This window comes from Brassica napus, chromosome A3, assembly GCF_020379485.1.
Source record: "Brassica napus cultivar Da-Ae chromosome A3, Da-Ae, whole genome shotgun sequence".
Taxonomy (NCBI): domain Eukaryota; kingdom Viridiplantae; phylum Streptophyta; class Magnoliopsida; order Brassicales; family Brassicaceae; genus Brassica; species Brassica napus.
Genome location: NC_063436.1, coordinates 20,493,314 through 20,510,109, shown reverse-complemented (window position 1 = coordinate 20,510,109; position 16,796 = coordinate 20,493,314). Strand labels below are relative to the sequence as shown.

At 37.2% G+C, this 16,796-nt stretch overlaps 3 protein-coding genes, 1 long non-coding RNA gene and 1 other non-coding gene across 6 annotated transcripts; 2 read left to right on the top strand and 3 right to left on the bottom strand.

The window, feature by feature from the left end:
• Nucleotides 1-618: 618 nt before the first annotated feature.
• LOC106359216 (putative F-box/kelch-repeat protein At2g29810) lies at nucleotides 619-2,338 on the top strand. The gene is made up of 3 exons (XM_013798947.3): nucleotides 619-1,345; nucleotides 1,442-1,857; nucleotides 1,999-2,338. Exon 1 carries the CDS (start codon nucleotides 686-688, stop codon nucleotides 1,322-1,324), a length of 639 nt encoding a protein of 212 aa, XP_013654401.2. The 5' UTR covers nucleotides 619-685; the 3' UTR covers nucleotides 1,325-1,345; nucleotides 1,442-1,857; nucleotides 1,999-2,338.
• Nucleotides 2,339-2,376: 38 nt separating this feature from the next.
• On the bottom strand, nucleotides 2,377-4,858 carry LOC106361822 (indole-3-glycerol phosphate synthase, chloroplastic-like). Of its 2 annotated transcripts, none has more exons than XM_013801628.3 (10): nucleotides 4,583-4,858; nucleotides 4,153-4,404; nucleotides 3,876-4,052; nucleotides 3,598-3,672; nucleotides 3,454-3,498; nucleotides 3,187-3,351; nucleotides 3,012-3,090; nucleotides 2,842-2,924; nucleotides 2,686-2,754; nucleotides 2,377-2,625 (listed from the first exon to the last, which is right to left on the bottom strand). In XM_013801628.3, exons 1-10 carry the CDS (start codon nucleotides 4,757-4,759, stop codon nucleotides 2,539-2,541), a joined length of 1,209 nt encoding a protein of 402 aa, XP_013657082.2. In that variant the 5' UTR covers nucleotides 4,760-4,858; the 3' UTR covers nucleotides 2,377-2,538. The 2 variants fall into 2 exon arrangements, with proteins under 2 accessions (XP_013657082.2, XP_013657083.2); XM_013801629.3 differs by having other exon boundaries at nucleotides 4,153-4,392; nucleotides 4,583-4,851.
• A 358-nt stretch (nucleotides 4,859-5,216) lies between these two features.
• Nucleotides 5,217-9,860, bottom strand: LOC106361821 (long chain acyl-CoA synthetase 8-like). Its single transcript, XM_013801627.3, has 12 exons — nucleotides 9,683-9,860; nucleotides 9,054-9,578; nucleotides 7,797-7,877; nucleotides 7,443-7,715; nucleotides 7,164-7,295; nucleotides 6,917-7,090; nucleotides 6,610-6,839; nucleotides 6,287-6,404; nucleotides 6,079-6,210; nucleotides 5,857-5,991; nucleotides 5,568-5,774; nucleotides 5,217-5,485 (listed from the first exon to the last, which is right to left on the bottom strand). The coding sequence occupies exons 2-12, from the start codon at nucleotides 9,570-9,572 to the stop codon at nucleotides 5,321-5,323; spliced, it is 2,166 nt and encodes a 721-aa protein (XP_013657081.2). The 5' UTR covers nucleotides 9,573-9,578; nucleotides 9,683-9,860; the 3' UTR covers nucleotides 5,217-5,320.
• A 240-nt stretch (nucleotides 9,861-10,100) lies between these two features.
• LOC125607053 lies at nucleotides 10,101-12,686 on the top strand. Its single transcript, XR_007338318.1, has 2 exons — nucleotides 10,101-12,372; nucleotides 12,469-12,686. It is a non-coding gene; the product is annotated as an uncharacterized LOC125607053 (long non-coding RNA).
• Nucleotides 12,687-15,045: 2,359 nt separating this feature from the next.
• Nucleotides 15,046-15,152, bottom strand: LOC125607722. The gene has a single exon (XR_007338793.1). It is a non-coding gene; the product is annotated as a small nucleolar RNA R71 (small nucleolar RNA).
• Nucleotides 15,153-16,796: the final 1,644 nt, after the last annotated feature.

The window sequence follows — 16,796 nt, the reverse complement described above, 5'->3', positions numbered from 1 at the left end:
CATGTGTGACAGTAAGTGCAATCTCATCAGCTGGATGGTTACCTTCTCGATGAGTAAAGGCGATGGGAAAATTTAAGCGGGAAATTAAAATTTAAGCAGAAAACTCAAGTTTAAGTGAAGATTAAAATTTTAAATTCATAAAAATTAAAAAAATATATCTTATGATCTAAAAAGATACATTAAACCATGTGACTTGATATTCTTGAAGTTACTTAATACTTTTGAAAGTTAAAATATATATATTTAAAGTTGAAATGCAAGTTTTATAGTTTTAACTAGTTTCATAGCTTCAACTAGTGAGACAACTTGTTTAGCTTCTCCAACCACACAAAACCTCACCACCAAAGCAACCCACTTGTTATGACCAAGAATGATGAGCTCTATGAACCTTAGAAATTTTAGAATCAAAATCTTGGATTTTTTTGGATGAATATAGAGAGAAAATGAAATAGATGTTGTTTTTAATTCATAAAAAATGAGACTAAAGGAGTCAAAATCGATTTTTAGGTGAATTAAGAGTTTCACATTGAAGGGTCAAAATCTAGTGTTTTTAATGATAAGCTCTTTTTTTTCTGTAAAGAACGTTCTGCATGGTTTCATCTTATTACTAACTAACTAACACGAGTCCATTCAACAAATCAAATTTTGCTGCAAACTGATCTTTTGACTTCACAAAATAGCGGCAATGGCTGTAATCTCCGAAATCATGGACGACGATAACGGCGACAAGAAACCACCGCAAGAACCCCCCGGAGGAGAAACAAGAATTATAACAAGGACGTGGCCGATGGTATCTAACGTGAGGATTGATTTCGTGACGTACGCTGTGGTGAAACAGAGGATTTACACGTTGAGTCCACGTGCGTGGTGTCACGCTTACGATCCTAGAGAACGTACGCTAGAAACATGGGCCGGTGGGCATGAATTGAGGGGTTTGTGGCAAGCATCGTCTTGTGTGGTTGATGGTATGCTGTTTAACGTTGATCCGGGGCGTTCTCTTGGGCATTTGATACTCGTGTTTGATCTGAAGAAGCAACTTTGGAAACCTGTTAAGCTTAAAGGTGCTCATGGTTTGCCTCCTTGTGTCTATCAGTATGGTTACGAGTCTAGAATGGGTAGTGTTGGTGGGAAGCTTGTGATTTTGGTCGGTAATCAGACCCAGTGGTGGGATTATGAGGGTGAGAAAAGTATATGGTGCGTGGAGATCGGTTTGAGAAGACGTCAAGGAGGTGAGATTAGGGGGAAGGTTGAATCGGTCGATGTTGTGTTTAAAACCACCAAGTCAACGCCTAGTATTGAGCTTTCTCGAACTGTTATCGTTTGATGAGTACATGGTTACTTACAGGTATGTTATGTGTTCTATCATATTGAATTTGATGAATTCTTATGCTTAGAGAGACACCTTCAAGACTTAATTAGACTTTTTTTCATGAACTTCCAGGGGAAGGATCTTATATTACATGGATTTGTTGAAGCAGAGTAACTTGCAGACAAAACAGTTGTAGTCTGCGAAACTTGTTGAGATGCATGCATCGTTTGTTAGCTTTCTTGGACTTTTGTGAAGTTTGCACTGACAGTGTACTCCAGTTCTTTCTGTTTGCTTTTGGATATATGTTATGATATACAGTTAAAAAACAGCCTGAATTTAAAATTTCGGTTTAGATATGAAGCGAAACAAACTGGTTTAGTAATAAACCGGTAGCTTTGACCCTATCTATAGTAACTAGAAGTCATCCTCTTGGATTTTTGGATTGTGTGTAGGACAAGGGCCGCCCATTACCAAGGTTTGGAGAATGGGATGTGAAAGATGAACCTCCTGGATTTAATAAAAACGGCCATGTTCTCGGGAAACCCACCGTAAGCGACAGCACTCTTCTCTAAACTCAAGAAAAGTAAAAATAGTTGAGAGAAAAAAAAAAAAAAAAAAAAAAGTTGAGAGGATAGCTGAGTTGTATTAGAGCTTATTATTGGTGCTGTTTCTTTGCCATGATTTTGTAGAAAAAGTGGTTTTGCTGTATAAAATCCACTCGCGCAGAATAAGTTGGTGAGGTCTTCGCCTTGCAAGGTCATTTTATCTATATCTATAAGTCATACTGCGTCAAGAAGACTGGAGCTTGTCTGAGAAGCCATGACAGTCACTTGTGGATATCTGGTCGGGGTTGTTTCTGAGTGGTGTTTTGGTGAGTCTGGTCTAGTGGTCTGGTGCAAGGATGATGAATGTATTTAGATAACAACGATGTCGTTTCTTTGTATTGGTGTGATTGGTTGTCTGGTATATTGTATTCTTCACTTGTTTGTGAGTCATCTATCACTTAATATTGCTTGCGATTTCCATTGATAGTTTCTTTTTAAAAATTGTGTTTCCAAAAGCTTCAGTAAATCAAATCTTTGATTCAATTTATTCAGTGGTTCTTCAAGAATTCTGATACAATAGAGAAAACAAACAAGCCTTTCTAGTCTCACTTCAATTCTCATAGAAACAAGATACAAATGTACCAACAAACATAGTTGGAGATGTGAGTTTTAGGGACATGGTTTCTAAGTCTGAGAAATGTTCCTCCCAAAGAGTCCAGCTATGCCTTTCTCAGGGTCGTTTTGCTTCACAATGGACTCACCAACCAATACCTGTAAAACCTCAAAAATCAGGCATCATTTCAATCATTTGTGTAAGCTGTGAGAGCTTACCGCTTTAACTCCAGCGTCTTGTACATAGGCAATATCATCAGGTGTAAACAGGCCGGATTCGCCAACCACCTTAAAACCCCCCACATAACAGAATCATCATGGTCAGAAACTCAGGAAGATGTCAAAAAGACATTAATGGAAACAAGAACTACTTACAATCATGTCTTTCTCGCGGATTTGTCTACCGTGCTCTCCTTCAAGAAGCTTCTTTGTATTACTAATGTCCACTTTAAAAGTTTCTGAACACACAAGAAAACTTTAATTTGTCAGACTCATCAGGTCAACTAAACTAGAGATACTGTATGTAACAAAAGCTTGTTCATTACCAAGACTTCGGTTGTTGATGCCAACAAGCTCGATCCCTTCTATTCCAAGAACACGACCCATCTCTCTCTCATCGTGCACCTAATTGAGAGCCAAGCGTATTTTAAGAGCAAAACTAAAAAGGATTACTAACTCTCTCTCAACAATAATAATCAAAAGCAAGGTAAAAAAAAAGACCTCAACAAGGGCAGCCAAACCAAGCTTCTTGGAGAGCTTAAGCATGTAGGTTATTTCAAGGTCAGTCAATATAGCAGCAATAAGCAATACTGCGTCAGCACCTTTAGCCCGAGCATAGTAGATCTGCCATGGATCTACAACAAACTCTTTGCATAATAGGGGACACTGCACATAATATTCAAAAGAAGCAAAGGCTTACAAAAAAAGTGTCTTCATCATCATAAAAACAACAAAAGAAGAAACGAGACTTTGCTAAGAGAATAATACCTTCACACCAGCGCTTCTTATTGCTTCCAAGTTTTCAAAGCCTCCCTGTCGAACCAAACCAAAATAAGAACTACCAAATGTTAAACACACATACATTGATAATGTGTATAAGATATGCGCAAATGAATACAGAACAAGTGAAACCTTGAAATACTTCTGGTCAGTCAAAACACTGAGACACGCTGCACCACCTCTCTCATAAGCTTGAGCAATCTCGACCTGTCAGCAACACAATCATATAAGAACAATAGAGAATCATATATGTGGAACTATTCAACAGAAAAAAAAGTGTTTGATCAATTCCCCAAGGCCAGAGTGAAAATGTCAAAGACTACAATTTTTCTTCAACTTTAACTAAGCTTAATCAGAGTCCAATAACTATATCCGAAAATATGATATTCATCATTAAGAATCAAGTATACCGGGTCAAAGTTCTCTTTCAAGATTCCTCTACTTGGAGAAGCCTTCTTAACCTCAGCGATCAAACCAGGGAAGCCAGTTCTTTGATGAGCACTCCTAAGCGCACCTACAAAATCCCTAGTGGGAGGAGCATTCTCTACAGCTTTCTTTAACGCCTCAAGTGGGTTCAGTTCCTTCATCTGATAAAAAAATGAAAAAAGACAATCATTGTTAACAACTCACAGAGCCTTGAAGGAAGCCAAAAGGGGTTGCAAAGAGATAAAAAAAAAAACTCATTACCCTGGAAACTTCATGGTCTTTGTACCATGTAATCTCCTCCAAGATGTTACTGGGAGAATCAGCAACTTGGCCGTTAAGCAATCTCAGCTCAAACGGTCCAGAATAACCCAGTGGAGCCTTGCTTGGAGGTTTTCTCCTGATCCGGATACCTTGGCTAATAGCTAATTCGTTCTGATACATGTCTACTTCCCATTCCTTGATTCTAACATCAGAAGAAGAAGCAACACCGCCTAAGCTCTCCTTCAAATCCGACTACCCAACAGAAAAAGGCAAATACTTTCAGCAACATAATTAGATAAGAATACTCCAACAAGGGCAAAACGAAAGACTCGACCTTTGTTAATGGTTTTTTTTTTATCATAGAATCAAAAGAGACAGAAGAAGCAATAAAGTTTAAATCACAAAGGAGGAGAAGACGGTGACGCCGCACCTGCTGAGATCGGATTGTGAACTGCGACGGAGATCTGGAACTGATCCTTGTGTCCATGGCAAAACCTGAAACAGAGCGTCTGATGGAGACAGAACCGATACACCGATGGAGAGAAGGTGAGAGCAGTCTAAGCGGAAGTCTCTGTCCAGCACTTTGAACCGGAACTAATGCATCCATTGCCGGAAATATGAAAATGAAAATGAAAATGAAAATGCTTTCGGGGGATTGATGATGATTCTAGTTGAGTTTTATTATTATGAAAATTGTTTGGCAGTTGGGTGATTAACACGTGGTTTAATAATAAAACCAACGTGAGACTGAAATGGTTGGTGAAAAAACTCAAACACATCCTTATCAGTCCAACATTTTATGCCAGTATAGACTCTATATGCATCCTTGTACTTTTTGGGATTAGTTTGTGACAAGGTTGACAAACAAGACCAACAAAAAATGCATACTCTATTTAATTAATTTCGTGCATCTTAAATCAAACTACGGTAAATCACAATTTTTTTCTCAAATCTTTTCAAATTAATAAACCCAGTTTCAAAATGCCAATCATAGATTTGTTTTCAGTCAATTTTTTTTTTTTATAGCAGACACAAGACTTGTACTTTTTGAATAAGCTACTGAATTAACAGGGGGGTGGAGAAAACCCCATCATGATCAAACTTTATTAGTGAAAGTAGTCAAAACCCAAGCATATGAAGTGTGTAACAAGTAGTTTACATAAGATTTTTAGGCATATAGCTTGTGGAGTTCATCTTTGAACTTGGCCTTTATTTGCTCCCTCTTTAACTTGAGAGCAGCTGTGACTAGTCCCGACTCTGGTGTCCACTGCTCCGGCAATAACTTTATCTTTGCTGGGATCTCAAACTTTTCTAGCTTTGCCGCCTTTGCTGCCTGGAACCGAACACATTTAGCTTGTGTTGTAACTGTGAACAAAAATAAATAAAAAACTAGAGATAGGTACTGAAACACAAACCTTGATAAGAGATTGCTGAACCTCCTTGACTGCTTCACCGTTCTCACATAGCTCAGAGAAGTCGCTGGATTTAACGCCTGCTTCCTCTGCCCATTTCTCTAATGCTCCGTGTGATGGTACAACAAGAGCTACACAGTAGCTGTTCATTGGGTCTGCGTGTACCATAATGTTGTCAACGTAATTGCTTGAACCCAAAGCTGCCTCCACCTGTGATTTATGATCCAGAGAATGCAATGGGATAAGAAGAATTTATCCTTCACTTAGATTTTGAGTTTTTTTATAGCCAAACCTTTCCAAGAGATACGTATTCCCCATGTTGAAGTTTAACGATATCTTTCTTTCTGTCAATAACTTCAAGACATCCATCAGGGTGGAATCTCCCTATGTCTCCCGTGTAAAACCACCTCGTGCCATTCTCATCAACCTGAAATCGTCATGTTGATCATCAGAAATCTATACAGCCAGCAGAACAACTAAGCTTCCAGTATCTGCAATGGCATGCTTCTTTTACCTTGTAAACCTCATCTGTTTTTTCTTGATTGTTGAAGTAACCTGCTGTTACACTGTTACCACCTACCACAATCTCCCCCCGAGGCATTGGTTTGTCTGAAACTCTATAGCCACCTTCTTCCCAAGAAACAAGCTGCAAGATAAATATATATTGATGAAGCGTGTTACTCATGATTACAACAATTTTACATACACGCATCGTTGCAAACCTTAATGTAACCGCATGGAAGTGGTGGTCCCACGCGTCCAGCAGTAGGATCGTCCCACTCAGAAAACGTAGCTCCAGCACACGTTTCAGTTAATCCATATCCTTGACCGATGGGAGACCTAACGGAAAACAATGCGCAATCATATCAGAACAAATTAAGAAGAACACAGCTAAGCACAAAGAACATGAAATTCAGCAAGCAAAAAGAGTTCAAACATACGTCGAAAATAATGTAAAAGAAAAACAAAATCCAAACGAATTCAATGGCCTTTTAATTAAGACAACATGGGACAAGACTCGTATTGCAAAGGAAGATTCTCTTACCCCATGCAGATATTGATGAAGCGTTGCGAATCAGGAGACAGAGGAGCCCCTCCAACGAGCATAAATCGGATGCGTCCACCAAGCACAGCGCGTATTTTTGTGAAGACTAGAGTGTCCCAAAACATTTTCTCCAAACCCCAGGCACCAAACCAACTTCCGTTCACAGCTGCTAACCGGCGATTGTATGCAAAGTTAAAGAGAGTCTTCGCCATGCCTCCTTTTTCCTCAACCTAGATTTGTCACGCACAAAAGAATACCTGATTCTAGTAAGTAACTGCAAAAACACTCACAACATCGACGATGATACCTTTTTTAGAACTCCATCACGGACGCGATCCAGAATAGCTGGAACTGCAGTCATGAGAGTTGGGTTTAGAACTGAAACATCTCCTTTGGTTCCTTTCTTAACTTTATTTGAAGTGTCAGTTAAAGTCATTGCTGAGCCATAACCGATGGCACTACCCCATGTAAAGACCACAATCTGACAAAACATAATTTGGTAAGAACGAGTAAGGTAGAAGTACTAAAGAGAGTGAGAGAGCTCAGAAAAATACCTCAGCTTCCAGCTCAAACACATGCGCCAAGGGTAAATATGCAATATACACGTCATTCTTATTCAGCTTTGGAATCACCTTCATAACTCCTGCAGCAGTTGCGATTAGATTCCCGTGGGTAATCATAACTCCCTGAGAGAATGCGCACAAATGTAAGGTCAGGATAACACTGCAGACTGCTACAGGAAAATAAAATATGGTTTCTGGTTCCTAATCGAAACCAAAAGTTTCTTGATACAAAACACATAACTAAGAGAGAACACACAGTCCAGCACACACCTTTGGTAGACCGGTACTACCACTGGTAAACATTATAACCGCAACTCCATTCTTGGAAGGAAAGCTCGGCTCAACAGGTCTCTCCTTCCCCAGTTTCTCAACTTCAGAGATGGACGAAACCGTTATATCACCAAGACCATTCACCTCACTAGAAGCAACCTCAACTCCATCTTCTTCAATGTAAATAATGTTCTTCACAGTCTTCAAGCTCGACTGTATCGCAGACAACTTCTTGAGTTGCTTTGAGTCGCATATCAGGGTCGACACTTGAGTCTGTCAACAACATAACACCAAGATTCAGAGATCCAGCACTAAGACTAGTACCAACAACAAAAGAAAAGCCTCCACACCAACCTCATTGAGTGAGTAAATCAAAGCCTCCTCTCCCAAAGAAGCATAGATAGTCACAACAGTCAAGTTCTGCCTAAAACACCCCTGCATTTAACAAAACAAAATCAACTTCCATCAACTAAGAGCATCTCCAAAAAGGAACTCTATTTTGAAGTTTCCAAAACTCTATATTTGAAGTTTCAATGTATTCTTCTCCAAAAGTAAAACTTCAAACCTAACTTCAAAATTATTTATATTTTACACTATAATCCTTATATTTGTCATAGTTGATGTAAATTCATAAAACTTCTATAAATAACTAGTACATATATATATATAAATATTACAGAAATATTAATTAAAAAAGTCTTACACTAAAATATAAAATTATAAATAAAAGTACATAATTAAATATTAAACTGCAAGCAAATACTACATTATTCCATAAAATTATTTTCGTAATGCTCCCATATATCTATACCCGCTGATAGTTTGATATCATCAAATGAAAAAATCCTTGATCTTTTAAACGAAAGTACAACAAGCAGAAAAAAGATCATGAGATGATTGAATTACGACTGCAAAATGAAGCAAAAAATTAGCTTTTAAAGAAGTAAAAGAGGAAAATAAAATATTTCTAAAAAACTTAGAGTCTATCGATGATGTTAATATTCGTGAATACATTCGATCTGAACAAGAAAAAATCGTACGAAAAAGGCGTCAAGAGCAACAACAACAATCATCTTCGGTTACACAAAATTTGTTTAGGCAATATGTTGGAGATTTGAGAGGTTTTGGAGCAAATTTACCAGACTATTAGTGTTGTTATAATATTTAAATTTGAGTAATAATTATGTCTTCATGTGTCTTTTTAATAAATTTTTATTATGGTTTTTTGTAATATTCTTGTTGTTTAATTCTAGTTTTAAAATATTATAAATCTTGTTTTAAAATTTTTATTTAATTTCATGTGTAAAACTTAAATTTATATTTATGAGATATAAAAGTTTTAAGGATTAAAAAAATAAACAGAAAAATATTAAAGAATTATAAATATGATCTATATTTGTAAGGACCAAAATGCAAATAAAAAGATGAAACTTCAAATTTGAAGTTTTGAAAAGTGAAACTCTATATTTGAAGTTTCACTCTTCAAAACTTCAAATTTGAAGTTTTGAAATTTCTTTTTGGAGAGCAAAAAACTCTATATTTGGAGTTATAGAGTTTCTTTTGGAAATGCTCTAAGCAAGGCCTACTAATAACAAAACTCAATCAATTTACCTGAAACGCGATAAACCACTCAGCTCGAGTATCAGAAAATATAGCGACGCGAGTATCAACGTTATGTCCAACACCAACAAGCCCAGACGCAAAGTTACAAACGCGTTCAAAGACCTCTCCATAGCTCTGCCACCTATACTCCCCGAGATGAAGCTTCTCGAACTTCCTTCCGTCACTAGACGTAACGATCTCCTTGTCTATAAACTCCCTAGTCCCGAGCAACCGGTTGCTCGAGTACTTCTTGCAAGCCTGCTCGAACAAAGCAGCCATAGTCGTGGCTCCTGGCCAAGGAACGTCGACGAGATCGGGACCTCTGGCGTGACGCATCGCGTAGCCTTCCTCGCCGCCTACTTTCACCGGGACGCCTCTCTTCTTCCCCTTTTTGGTTCCGGTTAAGACGACGGAGAGGAGAACCGGTACTAGTAGAGCCGCGACTCCGCCTGCTATGATCGTGGAGAGTCCGTACTCGCTGATTTTGGACTTCTCCAGAAACGATGAAGCCATTGGAGGATCTTCCATAACCACCTGGTGGATCCGATGGTTGATCGGTTAAATTCAAAATCGGCAGATCACAAAAGCTAAAAACAGAATCAAAATGGAGAAGAAGAAGGTTAAGGAATCGTGATTACCTCCGTGAAGAATCGAATTGATCGGAAGTTTCTTTCGAATCGGATTCTAGAGAAAGTGTGTAATCAAAGCAAAGCTCCGATGGACTCCGTCGTGCTTTGAGGATTAATACCAATCGCGAGTAGGGAGATAGACACGTGTCAGTCGACCGATGGAAGAGAAATGGTAATCGGTGAATGGACGGACACGTGTCATTCAATGGCACCGGTACATAAGTCAACAAGACTTTCATTGCGCCACGACGCTAAGGAAGCTGCTAGTGCTCCCCACTGAGTGAGATTCTCTGATTCCCCAATTTTGGAATTGGAACCGGATACATCTGAAAACGTGTATTTTCAAAATTGGTTTATTTCGAGTTTTTTATTTGGTCGGCAAAATTTTCTATTACGAGAACTATGTTACATGTATAGTTTACTAGTATTATTTTGCTTAACACACTTAGCAAGTTGATCAATATAGATAAGTTTTTTGGAAGATACATATTGGAACCGTGGTATTCGTACAAAGACAAGACGGCGACAATGTCTTGGACATAGATAGCAATTGCTACATCACAGCAATCCTGCGCGTTCATGCTTCTTATCCATGGCTAATGAATCGTATAGATTCTTAGCATCTTCTTCAAAAACGATTGACTTATACCGCATCTTTCTCAAACATCCATCTTGAACGCCAGTGCTCTAGCCCCCAGTGGAGATAATAAGACTTAAATGCTCGAAGAGTCTATAGTAGTCGGTCTATTTCGGTGTAATAGTTTGCAAATCACAAAAGAAAAAAATATATATTTTTAAAGTTTTCATTTATTTTATCACATTCTTTTTAAATATTTCGGTTTTAAATTGGTCTATTTCAATTTAATTGGTTTAAAAGCATTAAGAAGATGTATTGGATTAAGAATCTGAGGAATTTTAGTTAAAACTACAAAGAATTGAAATTAGAATAGCTTTTGTAAGGTTTTTGTTACAAACTTTAAGGTGACTTTTCTAACATGTATTTTTATTTAATTTATTTAAAATGGTACAATTTATCCTTCAAAACTTTGTTATGATTATTTTTTATTTTATAATATACAGAAAATATATACAAATAAAATATTTTTGCCTAGATTATTTAGAAAAAAAAGTGAGTTGAATTAGCTTATTTAAAAACTTCTAGCAATATTATGGTCATATATTTTTAATTATAAATTAAATTTTGACACACACATTTAAAAGGTACCATTGTTTTTGGATGATGAAAAAATTATTTAAAAGCTTTTATTCTATACATTTGATCTATTTTTAAGTTTTTTATAAATTTATGTTTACATTTCTGTGCATTATTTGTTTTCTTAAGGATATTTTTAAGTTTTGAGAAGAATTTAGATCTGCTATATATAATTACTTTTAATTTACATATTTAAAAATTGGATGATTTTTTAGAAGTTTTTATATATTTTTGTTACATGTGTATAAATTTAGCTTTTCAATATTAAATTTGCGAATATAAGCTAAAGTCTTACAAAAATAAAAATAGAGTAACCATTAGATTTTAGAAAAATATGTATTGCTATGGCTAGAGTAAATATTTATGATTTGTGAATAGTTGTGATGTTTGTTAATTTTTTTCATTTTTAAAATACTTAAAACATCAATAATACAAGGCGGAAAAAAAAAATTTCTGGAAATAAATTAAACGGAAACATGTTTCTATGGAGACTAATCCCTAATATATACAACTAATACATGATAAAAAAAATAGCGCTTTAGATATAAATTTATTTCTCTTTTGAAACTATATGAAGTTACTTTTTATCTTTTGATTACACATAAAGACTATTTTAAGCCTAAAATCCATGATCTATGATTGCAGATTTTTATAAATATCCATGATCTATGACTTTATTTTAACACATGTAAAGGTTGCCAGATTTTTTTAGTTATATAAATTCAATTTTGACAATTACTAGATATTTGATATCTTTTATATATATAATTATCTATGATTGTACTATCAAAAACTTGATGTGAACATATTTACATTACATATGTAAAACTTTTTCATATCTGTGTTTTATAAGAGAAATCATAATATATTTTTAATGAAAGATTGGAATAACCATATGAATATATAATACTAAATATATTTTACATTATTTATCAAAATCTTACAAAAATAATAATTAATAAAAAATTATAAGTTTAAAGTGAATTAAAATGAAAACTGATAATTCATAATTAGTTTTCATCTAAAATGATATAAAATCAAAAATTCATAAAACATTAATGTAAATAATAGAATAATTAAATATTTTTTAGAGTTATATATACTAACGTTAATGGAAATATTCAGTCCATAATAACAATTTTAATTCATATTTATTACAGTTTGAAAAATACATCTCAATAGTCAATATAAAATTATATATGGACAAGGTAATATGAAAGAAAATAAAAAGTCCACACTTTAGGTAAGAAATCACTTTTATATTATTTTTGACTGTAATCTAAGAAAATTAAATGAAAGATTTTCTCTTAGAGATTTTTTATGCAAGTTCATGTTTGTATATATAATATCAATCCAAAGTAACAGAACACTCAAACAATTTAGAAAACATCCTACAAAATGAGTTTCTTCCAAAATATATTAATCTCATTTGTTTTCACTATTTTCTTCATGACTTCAAATGTTCACTGCACCAATAATGTTCCGGGTACTAGAATATTACTTTGACATTTAATTTCAGTTATGCTAATGTTTTTATTCCTACATAATTTTAATATTGTATTATTTATTATTAATTGAATAGATTTTGGAGTAGAAGAAAAAATTACAAAATGCAATTATCCTTGTAACCGAGAAGCTGCATGTGTCTACTTTTGTAGAGCCAAATATCAGGCAACTGGTAGTTGTAGTACTGGCCGTTGTTGTTGTAGCAAATAAAAAAATTAGAATAATTTTATTAGATATTATATATTTAATAAAATGAAAATAATATCACCAATAATACATAAACATGTTATCAAACTGAAGTTCCTGTGATTAATCTCAAGAAAATATTAGTCAAAGTCTACTAAATATTATAAATGTAATACAATATACAAGTTGATATCTTGCATATTTACATTGTTTTATCCATTCATCCATGAGCATTTTCATCATATAGATTAGGATTTAGCCATGTCTAGGTTGCATTTTGCATTCATTGTCCTTATTAGGTGCTGGAGTGTGCCATGGAGTGATTTGAGATGTTTGGGAGCATTATGATCCAAAATGGGGTGAAAGATGAGCATGGATGGAGGCCTTAGAGAAATCTTCTGTTGCTAAGATTTTGTGGAGACACAGAAAATTGAGTTAGCTTTCTAATGGAAGTGGTTTCAAGTCATTTGGAGATGTAATGAAGGAGTTATGATCAATTTACTAGAGGCATATCCATCCTGGTCGAGCATCGCGGAGGGACCTTCCAGAGCGACACCATAAGGTAGCTCCCAACCCAGAGCGACCTTCCAGAGCTACACCCCTACGTCACTCGCCTTTTCATCACTTTGGAGGCCAAAACATAGGCCTGGAGGGACCTTCCAGAGCGACACCATAAGGTAGCTCCCAACCCAGAGCGACCTTCCAGAGCTACACCCCTACGTCACTCGCCTTTTCATCACTTTGGAGGCCAAAACATAGGCCTGGAGGGACCTTCCAGAGCGACACCATAAGGTAGCTCCCAACCCAGAGCTACGTCTCGGAGCTACACCACGAAGTCCCTCCGCGTGTTTTGCTTGGACGAAACTTATGATTTTTCAGGGACCTTTTGGTCATTTGTTTTGATGTTTTACACTTTCTAAACCTAAGTTAAGTACTTTGTAAGCCATTGGAGGCAAAGATAATCTCTTTTCTAGAGAAGAACTAGTAAAAAACCTCTTTTGATTCAGATTTCATTGCTTTCATCTTGTGTTCTTGTTGATTTCTTATCTATTTCTCTACATGGTTAATCTAAAATCCAATATGGGTTTAAGAGAAATCATGGAGATTAGTGAGTAATCACCTTTTGAATTCATGGGTTAGGGAGATTAAGGGTGATTAGGTTAGAGCTAGGATGTTTTAGTGTAGATCATTCATATTTCCTTGCTAGTAGAGTAATCATAATGCATCTTCTGAGTTGGCCACTCAGTTGTTGATCCTTAGGCATTTCTCACCCGAAAGGTGTTCGATGAAATGCCCGAGACAACTCTCCTAGGCTTTTAGTATACTTTGCCAAAGACATTTGTTGTTAAAGGTGCTAAGATAGCTAATAAACTTGTTAGTAATGATTGCTTTCATATTATTCAACCAAAGACATTTGATGTTTGAGATATGTTAGCAAATGAGCATTCATCTAGACATAGAGCTTGCTTAGAATTGTGTCTAGGCTTAAGGTCGATAGTTTGATTGATCATTTGCCATCCTTAGTTCGATACTTGATCACCCAAGGTCTAATCCCTATACCCATGAGTTCTCTTTTCCCTTAGTCAAAAAGTATCATTCTGTTATTGTTTTTTAGTTTTAGTCATAGCTTAAAACCCATCTAAATCATTGTTGCACTTAGATTAAGTGAGTACTTGCATTCTCGGTGCTTTGATATCCCTCAGAACTGGTTCGACAATCTTTTATACTACAACATTTGTCTTAGGAGCCTTGAAAACTCCTAACATCAAATTGGCGCCGTTGCCAAATTCTGAGTCGATTTGAACATTGAGATTTAGTCAATTGCTTGAGACTAAGTCATTTTTATATTCTTTTGTTACTAACTCTTCTTCACCTCCCTTTAATCTACAGGTGTATGAACTTGAGGAGCAAGGGTCCATCAAACCTAGTTCCAAGAGCAGCAGACATCAGAGCTTTAGAGAGAGAGTGTGCTAGAAAGAGAAGAGAAGAAGAACATCAGGCTCAATTGCAGAGACTGAACACTGACATGGGAGACGTTCATCAAGAAGATGCAGGCGTCAATGGCGCTAACAACAATGGTCCACCTAACCAACAGCGAGCAGCTCGCCCCATTGGCACTTACGACCGTCCCAACATTCATGGTCATAGATTGGGAATCCGAGCACCCGCCGTGGCAGCCAACAACTTTGAGATCAAGTCAGGACTCCTCAACGTGATTGAGAACAACAAGTATCATGGCTTGGCTCTAGAGGATCCATTTGATCACTTGGACAGGTTCGACAGCTACTGTGGGTTGTCAAAAACCAATGGTGTGTCCGAAGATGCCTTAAAGCTCAAGCTATTCCCTTTCTCTTTGGGGGATAAGGCACGTCAGTGGGAGAAGTCTCTACCCAGCGACTCCATTACCACTTGGGATGACTGCAAGAAAGCATTCTTGGAGAAGTTCTTCTCTACTTCAAGAACTGCTAAGCTGAGAAACGAGATCTCCAGCTTTCAACAGAAGGGCTTGGAAGGTTTCAGTGAAGCCTGGGAGAGATTCAAGGGCTATCAAGCTCAATGCCCACACCATGGTTTCTCTAAGGAGAGCTTGCTGAGCACATTCTACCGTGGTGCTCTCCCTAAGTACAGAGCCAGACTGGATACAGCTAGTAATGGGTTCTTCTTGGGGAGAACTGAGGAGGATGCAGAGGAGCTGGTTGACAACATGGTTAAGAGTGATGCAGTCTACAGTGGAGACCACGACAGAAGCAGTAGAACTGAGGATAAGCAAACGAGGAAGGAGTTGAAAGCTCTACAGGATAAGATAGACATCCTCCTTGCTGATAAAGCTACCCAAGAGCAGCTGCACTTTGTTGGCAACCCAAGCCAAGAGACACCCGCTGTTGTCCATGAAGTTGAGGGTTTGGAAGGTCAGGAAGAGCTGTGTTTCATCAACAACAATGGTAGCTGGTACAAGAAAGAACCCAACTTTCAGTACAACAACTACCAACAGAAGTCCTATTCCAACAACCAGCAGAGTGGTTATCAGCCTCGGAACAATCAGCAAGGCAGCTATCAGCCTCAGCAAAATCCCTCGTCTGGTTCCTCTGCTCCTCAAGAGAGCAGCACTGATACCTTACTGAAACAAATCTTGGAGTCTCAGACTAGAAGTGAGAAGCATGTTGGTTATGAGTTGAAGAACCTTCATACCAAGATTGATGGGAGCTACAATGAGCTCAACAACAAATTCTCACACCTTGCTTCTACAGTCAGGAATTTAGAGAATCAGTTTGCTTCCATGAACACTCACCAGAATCGCCAGCAAGGATCTCTACCTGGAAAGTCTGACCAAAACCCCAAGGAGGCCAAAGCTATCACCCTTAGGAGTGGTAAACAGTTACCTCCTAGAACCCTCACCAAGGATGCTGAGAAACTAGGTGAGGGGGTTGCCATCAACATAGATGATGAAGTGGTGATTGTTGATGAGAAGATCAATGACGAGATCTTGGAGAAGATAGTGGAAGCCAAAGGTAAAGGAAAGGTTGGGGAAGAGAAGAAGACAGTAAAAGATGGTGAAGTTGTAACTCCAGCAAGTGAAAGTTCTTTTGTTCCTCCTCCCTATGAACCCAAACTTCCATTCCCTGGTAGATTCAAGAAGCAGCTGCTAGAGAAGTACAAGGCTCTGTTTGAGAAGCAAATGAGTGAAGCTCAGGTTGCAATGCCCATCATCGATGCTTTCATGTTGATTCCTCAATACAACAATTTCCTGAAAGATGTTGTAGCTGCAAAGAAGAAGGAGATGGAAGGCATGATGACTCTTACCCATGAGTGCAATGCCATCATCCAGAGGCTTGATGTTCCAGAGAAATTAGAGGATCCAGGAAGCTTCACACTACCTTGTGCTCTTGGACCTATGGTATTTGAGAAAAGTCTCTGCGATTTGGGAGCTAGTGTCAGCTTGATGCCTTTGTCTGTTGCAAAGAAGCTTGGATTCACTCAGTACAAGAAGTGTAGACTCTCTCTGGTGTTAGCTGATCGTTCAGTGAAGTACCCTGTGGGCATCTTAGAGGACCTCCCTGTGAAGATTGGAAGGTATGAGATACCTACAGATTTTGTGGTGCTTGAGATGGGTGAGGAGGCTCAAGACCCATTGATTCTAGGAAGGCCATTCTTAGCTACAGCAGGAGCTATTGTTAATGTGAAGGAAGGCACGATTGATCTCCATTTGGGTAAAGAGAA